The 9,609-nt window shown below is 37.4% G+C and overlaps 1 protein-coding gene across 1 annotated transcript in view; it reads left to right on the plus strand.

The window, feature by feature from the left end:
- Positions 1-9,609, plus strand: part of AGBL1 (AGBL carboxypeptidase 1) — an 832,111-nt gene that overhangs the window by 128,104 nt on the left and 694,398 nt on the right. Inside the window, exons 12-15 of the mRNA XM_044660138.1 lie at positions 4,247-4,330; positions 4,577-4,666; positions 7,375-7,523; positions 8,619-8,706. Coding sequence (XP_044516073.1) covers positions 4,247-4,330; positions 4,577-4,666; positions 7,375-7,523; positions 8,619-8,706 — 411 coding nt within the window. The remainder of the gene's footprint in view (positions 1-4,246; positions 4,331-4,576; positions 4,667-7,374; positions 7,524-8,618; positions 8,707-9,609) is intronic.

Raw genomic sequence — 9,609 nt, forward strand, 5'->3', positions numbered from 1 at the left:
GTTATGCCAGGGAGTAGTGGATGATCCATAGGACTCTGCCCTGGGTCCTCTTCTCTTCTCCCTCTCTATATTATATCAATTGGTGATCTTTTCAGCTTTCACATATTCAATTATCATCTTAATGTTGATTCTCAGATCAACTTAATCCAGCCCTAATATAACTCAACATCTAGACTTGTCTCTTCAATTGCTTATTGGACATCTGTGGTGAAGAGAGGGGGCATAACTGATTTGCAGAATTCTTCTGTCAGTTAAGGAGTTTCGAATCTTGGGAAAGAGTCAGTTGGTCTTGGGAACTCGTGGAGAGAACCAGGGTCCATCTGAGCTCCTTCTTTAGATTGAAACCTGGCCTATATTTTGCAAATTTCTTTTGAGATTTGTTAATTTAGCTAATTCCTTTGAATCTCCCTACCCTACTTTATTCCCACCTTCATTTACCCTGCCTGAATTCCTATGAGGGTTTGAAAGGAGGGTAGTTCGGAGTGTTAGTTTAAACTTGATATTTTAAATAACCAAATAGGCCTTACCCTTGCAACAATTTACCTATTGAATCATTGTATCCAACTTTCCTAACCCCATTGATTACAAACCACCTGAGAGCTGAGTTAAGGCAGATCCTTTCTCAGTCTCACGTTCCTGCCTCCCTTCCCCCACCTGAAGTTTCTCTAAGCGACTGTTAGGGCTACCTTGTATCCTCTACCCTGCCAATCTATCCTAGAAGACAATAAACCCTGTTTGTATTTAATCAAACCCGTTTGGCTACTTCTTTAGTTGATTAATAAGAGAGGGAGAAGAGAGAGAGGGATAACATACTCTCTGGAGTTTGAGGGAAGCTGAGGGTATCCATTTTGAAGGAAGTGTAACTTCAACATTTCCTTCTAGTCCCTTCCTGTGAAACTGACTAAAGCCTCAAGTCAGTTTCAAGCTGTCGTGGCTGGCTCTAACCTGGCTCTGTAAAGGTCCTTTTACTTGAAGGGCTCAGTCTATTTCCCTTCAGTGTTTTGTCTCTAACCTGAGTATCCAATCTGTGTTTCTCTGCTGCTATTGACTGCCATAGATTAACTCATCCTCTCCCTTGCAACCCTTGTTACCTCAGTGTTATACTCCCTAAACTCAGACATTCCCTTATTTCTCCTACCACCTCAACTATCAACCTTCATCATTGTACCTTCCTTATCCACCATATTGCCTTAATTTCCCTACTACCTAGTCTATTCCCTTGATTACCTCCAGCCTTGGGTCCCTTGCCTTGCCTTATTCCCTATTCCTACCAGCTATTACTCCTAGCTTCAGTCTCATATTACATCCTGTAGATTCCTTTATTACATCCTACAAATCCCCATATTACATCTGGCAAGTCAGGTAGGAGAGTACTACTTTCCAAAACATTCCTTTTTCTATAGAAGATACCATCATCCATCCTAACAGTCACCCAGGCTCACAACCAGTATCCTCTTTGATCCTTCACTTTCTCTTATTTCCCACCCCAACCAAACCAATCTATTGTTACATCCTGTTAATCTTTCCCTCTAGAACACCTCTCATATACATATATACATATCTGTTTATATACATGTAATATATATATGTGTATATATATATATACATATATATGTATGTGTGTATATACATTCCTTGTCCCTTAACTACTACCACTCTGGGGCAAACCCTTATCTTCTCACATCTGGACTATTGTGGTAGCCTGCTGATTGCTCTCCCTGTTCCAACTCTTTCCCTCTCTAATCCATCCTCTACAGGTAAAGATTAGTGGGGGAGTGAGAAAGTGATGGAGGTAATAAGTTGATATGGTCAGTTCATAGTGATTGTCCAAAAATGTAGATCTGACCATATCAACTCCCTTTGTCCCTGCATTCAATAAACTTCAGTAACTACTTATTACCTCTATCCCCATAAACATTTGGAAGAAACATTATGAACTCTGCTTCTCCCCTGAATTTAAAACATCTTAGCCAAAGGTAAACTTGCATGTGGGTGAGGCAGAGAGCTTGGGTCATCCCATAATTTTCAGCATATACCCATTGTAACTGCCATTGCTAACTTCTGTTTCACTCCTTCCTGAGCTAAAATATTGAATAACTTTTTTATGCCCAGTGGCATCACTTTCTGGTTTCACACCTCTAAATTAAAGCTCTTTGCGGTGCATATTTCAGGACATTAAGTAATTTTAATAAAGACCTCTGAATATTACACTTTTCAAAAGGTCATGTAGTTTATGAAGTGAGTTGCCTCTGGTTTATACTCTTTCTGCTTTTGCCCTTACCTCCCTCAACCCCAGTCACCATAATATCCACAACCTGTGACAGGTCAGAGGAAGGATTTTATCTTCTTTCCAATCTTAATCACAAATAACTACCCTTCCTCCCCCAGTCCCTTCAGGCCTCTGTCTTTGTCCAGTGGAAGCTGCTGTAAGAAAAGGTTGATGAATTTTTCATGGTGATCAATCATTGCATCCCAACCAAGATTTATGGCACATTTACTGTGCTAAGGGCAGAAGGGCATGCAAAGAAGACTAAGGCATGAACTCTGCCCTCTTGGGCTTGCAGGGTAAAAAAGAAGAAAAGACAAATACACACACACACACACACACACACACACACAAAGGCACAAATAACGATAAAAAGTGAATTGTAACTATGCAATGAGAAAGCCATAAACATAGTAGATTTTTAGTTTAGAGGAGGCCAAGGTTGCATTTGTATTGTAAAATTAGGGAGAGCTTTATAGAAGAGATGACATTTAAGAAAAGTGATTAAGAACAGGTAGGAATTAGATAAACAGAGCTGGGAAGTAAGGATATTCAAGGTAGAGGCAAAGGTATAAGCTAATGATGATTATGATGATGATGGCTGACATTTATAAAGCTCTTAAAGGTTTACAAAGTCCGTAATGTACATTATCTCATTGTATCTTTAAAGCAACTCTTCGAGGCAGTTGCCATTGCTATCTCCATTATACAGATAAAGAAATTGAGGCTCGAAGAGATTAAATGGCTTAGCTACAGTTAACACTGTTAACAAATTTCTGAGTGGAAATTTAAACACAGATCTCCCTGAATCCAGGACCAATGCTTTAGCCACTCTATCTCACAAGCAGTTATATTTGAATGGAACATCGGATGGATAAGGACTTTCATGAGAGATATGACTGAAAAAGGATTAAATTGTGTAGGCCGTTTAATGCCAGTTAAAGTGATTTGGACTGATTCTGTAAGCAGTAGGAAATCAGGGAAGCTTTTTGAGCAAAGGAAATGGGATATGAGGCATGATCAGAACTATGGTTTAGGAAATTTAATCTAGTAGCAGTATGTTAGCAATATATGTGATGAACCAGAAATTGCTGAACTAAGAGGCTATTATTATAATCTAAGCATGAAGAAAAAGCTAGACTAGGGGCCCTGTAGTAGGAATAAGGAGGATGAAAAAGAGTTATTATACACATAGAATGTCTTGACCTTAGTAATTAATTGCCTTGGCAGAGAGGATGGTGAAAAAAGGAAGAGTCAGAGACTAAAGTTTTTAGCCTTGTTGGTATTGAGGATAGAGGTACCATGGACAGGAGAGAATTCCTACAGGAACAGAGTTTATGGGAAAGGTAATGATTTCAATTTGGACATGTTAACTTTGCTGGGGGAGATATAAAAATATACATGTCCTAGAAGTACTTGAAAGCTGTCCTGTCAATGAAACATAGCTCAAGGATAAAAGGATGAGCTAGTATCATCTCTTTATACAAGATGAAAGCAGAAAGTAAAGAATTTTTTTTAAAGATAGTGATATTAACCATTGATTAATGCAGGATATTGAGTGGGTTGGACCATGGTTTTAATCCAGCCTTGCATGTTCTGAATTGATTATTCTGCCTGTTTCATCATTGAGAGAAGAAATGGAAGTGAGATCCCAAGAAGAACAACATTAAAGTTACCCTGGGCTGATAGATCTGGTCTAGAAATCAGAAGGAGGAAGATTTGCCTTTAGCTGAACTGACTGAGATTAAAATGAGGAAAACTTTCACACCAGAGCACTGCAAAAAAATAATAATAATTTTCTAAATGAAGGTGAATATACATATCTGAAGTCAATGGAGCGGAGGATACAGACTAGAATGTTTCATTAATGGCTTTTCTGTTTCATCAGCAAAAAATATTCTCAAGGCAGAAGATCCCTAGGGCACGTTCCAGTTCTACTCTTGGCTGCAGACTGCATTTATGACTTTTTTCTCTATACAGGGCAAAAATATTTGAAGATATTCAGCGGTTTATCCAGCCAGACAAGGTGATGAGCAGAGTTGTCTTCAGTTTAGATGAGCCTTGGTAGGTAGCATTATGCATTGGTGGCATAATGTTCTGACTTCTGTTAATGTGCATTTAATTTTTAACCCATCAGTTTCTATAAAATTAAGCTAAATTATACACACACACACATATACACAATATAATTTTGGAAGCAATCTAAGCAATGGGAAAATGCCAACTACTGATCATGGAAATGGGTTCTTAGGATTAAAAATAAAAGCAACAATAATATGCATGTATGTGGGCTATTTATTTTGCTTTCAGGCTCTTGCAGACTACAGATGCAACTGAATGCTTGAAGTTCTTTTCTGCATTTGAGTCAGGAAACTTGCGCAAGGCCATCCAAGTGAGAGAGTGAGTAAAGGGAGATGTGGGGGGCAGGGCAGGGGGTCCGATATACAACAGTTTGTTATTGGGAAAGGAGAGTGTGGATTTGGGATCATTGGTTTAGAGGAGCAAGGGAATTGTAGATGACCTTTAGTCCAACCGTACTCCTTCTACACATGAGGAAACTGAAGCCTAGGGATATGAAGAAACTTGCCCAAGTTCATATCAGAAGCACAAACATTCTAAAGTTTAAAAAAAATTTAACATGAAAGAAGAATCTAAAATGGTATGAAATGAAAGGAAAGCCAAGTTGTACTGTCAAACTAACATAGATTTAGGATTATTTGACCTGGGTTTGAGTTCGAGTTTTGCCACCAACTTATGGTGAGGCTTTAGTCAAATCCCTTTACCTGTGTGGGCCTTCCTTTCTCTATCTACAAAAAGATATTAGATTATATGACCTATAAGGATCCCAAGATCTTTAAAAGTTTATGATTCTAAGAAATTTATTTCATTCCCCTAATATTAAGAGAAATTGTTATTTCAGCCAAAACTGGTCACTAACTGGATGCTTACAATAAAATAATCTACTCCAATGTGGCTTAGATTCCCATGGCTTCTTGAATTTTTCACTTTTCAGAAGGCAATATTACCTTTATAGATCCTTTTGCACTGATCCAAAGAGGGCATACATATGTCTTCCTACTAGAGAATGTGAGTTGAACTCTCAATATTCAACCAATAAGAGTGGAGATCTCATCCCAGAACTTCCCAATTGACTAGAGCAGCAATGAGCAATCTTTTGAGCTTGGTGTGTCAAAATTTGCCAAAAAAACCAAGCATAACTCGGGTGGTGTGTCACTTTGAGAAAAAAAACCATAATTTCACGATATTTATACTTTAAATAACAAAAATGTATAATTGTAATACATAACTATTTAGTAGACCAAAATAGGTTAATTAATTTAGGTAGAATTGTCATCTATAGTGCACAGAGTGTCTACACTACACGAAAGCAAATATTTGATCCTTGGCATGTGGCCCTATACTTCTCTGATTGCGGCTGTGTGTCATCGAAAATGGCTACGCGTGTTAGCGCTGACATGTGTGTCATAGGCTTGCCATCACTGGACTAGAGGCAACTTTAGGACCTGTGGCCATATGTGGTAGCTCTATATGCTATAAGTCACTGAATCCATCTGACAAAATAACCCTTCTTTACTCCTTTTTAAAAAAATTTTTTAATTTTTATTTTTTTTAAACTCTTACCTTCTGTCTTAGAGTCAATACTGTGTATTGTATTGGCTCCAAGGCAGAAGAGGGGTAAGGGTAGGCAATGAGGGTCAAGTGACTTGCCCAGTCACACAGCTGGGAAGTATCTGAGGCCAGATTTGAACCTAGGACCTCCCGTCTCTAGACCTGGCTTTCAATCCACTGAGCTACCCAGCTGCCCCACCCCTTCTTTACACTTGTAGGTCATGTCAGTTCATTACTTCCATATCTTTGGACATATCATCTGCCCTGCCTGGAATACTGTCCCTTCAACTTTTAGCTCATATGTCACCTTTTACAGAAACCTTTCCTTATACCCACTAACTATTAGCATGCTCTTCTCTAACTTACTTTGCATTTAGTTGGTAATATATTTAATATTGACTTATCTACATAAGTGTTGTTTTCTCCCAATTATATTTATGTGAGGAAAGCATGCTTACATTTACATAATATTTTAAAGTTTTAAAGCACTTTAAATTTTGTATGGTAAGGAGTTAATATTACATTTTTATATTATAGCCGAAGAAGTTGAAACTCATTAAGGTTAAGTGACTTACCTATAGATAAAGCACTTTTAAATGTCAGAACCAGGATTTGAACTGAGATCTATCTTGACCCTAAGTCTAGGACATTTTCCATCATCTGGAAGAAAAATGGACAATCAGAGAATCTTGACATGGACTGATATATTATACCCCATTACCTGTGGTTTATGATTTTTTTTCTTTCCCCTTTATTACTCTATTTCTTCTTCCCCTTTCCCCACCTACCTCAATAGAACACATTTAGTCATTGAAAATGTTGGTGTTTTAGAAATTCAGTCTCATCTGTCATACACATGACTTGTGATGGGTTAATTTTGTGATAAGAACTAAGAGTTAATGAAAACGAGGTTTTAGATTCTATCAGTTATATAACTTCACTCTCTTCCAAGACTTTTGACTTCCACTCTCATCTGAGACATTTGGACATGTCATTAAATAGCAATATTGTCATAGGAAGAGACTAGTTAAGGACATAGATGGGACTCTTGAAAGAACAAGTCAAAATAAATGTTTAGATGTTAGATTAATAGCATTCTTTGCATAAGGTAGTAATGTGGATAGAACTCTGGACTTGCTGTAAGGAAGACTTGAATTTGAATCTTCCTTCAGATAGATACTGTCCCTGTGATCCTTGGCAAATCATTTAATCTCTCTCAGCTTTTTTCTTCATATATAAAAGGAGGTTGGATTTTATGGTTTCTGATTCTTTAATTAGATCAAGAACATATACATAGGTGTTAGCTGAAACAATTATTCTGTAGCTCAAATGAAAGAGGTGCTAGGGCTATTAAACCAACTTTAAAGTCAACAAAGGTGAAAATACTTTGTCAAAGCTAGCAGTCCTATATCATGTAATCAGAGTAAGATTATATTTCTTAGCTCACTAGGCTAACATCACATGTCTTTGCTTTCCAGGTTTGAGTATGATTTATTGATTAATGCTGATGTGAACTGCACCCAGCACCAGCAGTGGTTCTACTTCAAGGTGAGCGGCATGAAGGCTGCTCTGCCCTACCGCTTCAATGTCATCAATTGTGAGAAGGTCAACAGCCAGTTCAATTACGGTATGAGCTTTCAGGGAAAAGGACCCTCCTGTTGAGCAAAATGAACAGTGTGGCTTTTTGTGTGTTTAGATTGTGGCACACAGTGTAAAAAACACAACTCTGGCTTTAAAAGGGTTTAGAGTAGGGCTGTCCATTTGGGTCACCACCTGGGTATTAAATGAGTGGCTGACCTATGATGAGCTGATACACTAAAGGGGAAACCTGGAACTATTACCAGAGACAGTCAGAGTGCCTGTGTAGGGGATAATGCCAGGACTTCCCCATTCCTTCTCTCTCCCTGTCATTGTCAGGTAAGTAGATAGCCTCCATTCTCCTTTCTTCCCAGGCCCAATGAGCCTTAATGGCAAAGGCCTGCCGCAGCATTGGTGAGCTACACAATCTTATTGGCACTATTTATTTAGGGACGTGGTAAACTGTAGGAGAAAGCCAGATTCTCCTGAACACTAGTAGGAAACTGATAGGAGACATTCAGGAAATAAAACTTGTACTTCTGTAACTATATATTTTAAACTCCTGTGATGATGATTTTTGATATAACCTGAACCTGAATGTGATGTTACTAGAGGCTTTATCTTATGTTATAGGATGAGATTCATAATTATAATATGCTAGTATATCCTAATACAGTATAGAATTCATATTTTCCCAAAAAATATGTTGACTTTCCTAAATCCAGTCTAAATAAAAGAAATACATTCTGGATAAATTAGAATTGCTTAAGAACCCTAATGTATTAAAGTAGCAAACATTAATGAAGTGTTCCATTAATAACAACAACAATAATAATAACTTTATATAGATAATTTCATTAATCCTAACAGATTATATCATTCACAGGATAATAGAAGAAATATAGGGATCCAGAAAGGTGAATCATTATTAGAGACAAAAAATATAACTTAGGACTCTATCCTTAAAAATGTTTTCTTTTTTAATGTTTAAATATATTACCATTGGGAGGGAGAGAAATAAATTAATTCAATGAAACTTGTGCAAAAAGAGGGAAAGTCTGGATGTCAACTTCCTTTTCTCTTCCTTTTTCCCTCCTGGAAACAAAAAAGTCCTATCACCTGAACCTGCCTTTGTTTTGTGTAGGGATGCAGCCGACCATGTATTCAGTGAAGGAGGCTCTCCGGGGCAGGCCTCATTGGGTTCGGGTGGGCTATGATATCTGTTATTACAAGTAAGTGCATCATTAGTATACCTTTGGTTGTCCTTCTATTCCCTCCCCCATTCCCTGCTTAACTGTATTGATGCCCATAACCTTCAGCTGCCAATGCTCATCTGCTAAACTTGCTGCAAATCATTCCAGATTGCAAATCTCCTGTCCTTGAGTGAAATAAACAGGCAAGATGTGTAGACATGGATTTTAAGTAACATTCAGTATCTGGCATGTCGTAGGTGCTGAATAAACATGTTTATTAGTTGATGGAGGAATGCCTTATTTGGATTTTAGTGCTGCTTGCTATTTTTGTATTTAAATGATATAATAGCACCACTAGTATCTTTTTGAATCCTATCCAGATTATACCCAGTTGTGTAGAAGATGTCAAGGGCTCATTAACAACTTTTCTTTAGTCTTTGGTTCATACAAATATCATTTAACTTTCACAAAGTTTGTATTGAGCAAGTCCACATGAATTGGAGTTATATTTCTTCCTAAACATTCAATAGACTTTCATTATTGTTTATATTACCAGATAGAGGACAGTTAACACTTATATTTAAATTTCCCTATAATCAAAAAGTCCTATGAAAACTAAACTAAGTGGGAAATGACAGGGCACACAGAAATGTATTCAATCATTTTTGAGGCTCATTGGCTGTTTCTAATGGAGTCTTCTGACTGATTTCTTTTAGACTCTGAGGTCATGTACTAGTGTTTATTTTTCATGGTTGGGTTAATGTAAATCAACTCTTCTATTATGGCCCTAGTGACTAAAATAACAACAAAAACAAAACCAGTAAGACCGTCTGGAATTCAGAGTATAATTGGTGCCAAAGATAAAGTTTTTATAACTTGACAACAGTTTTTGCCTGGATAATCTAAGAAGTGATATATATATATATATTTCTCTCTCTGTCT

The sequence above is a fragment of the Gracilinanus agilis genome, chromosome 2, assembly GCF_016433145.1.
Source record: "Gracilinanus agilis isolate LMUSP501 chromosome 2, AgileGrace, whole genome shotgun sequence".
NCBI classification, from domain to species: domain Eukaryota; kingdom Metazoa; phylum Chordata; class Mammalia; order Didelphimorphia; family Didelphidae; genus Gracilinanus; species Gracilinanus agilis.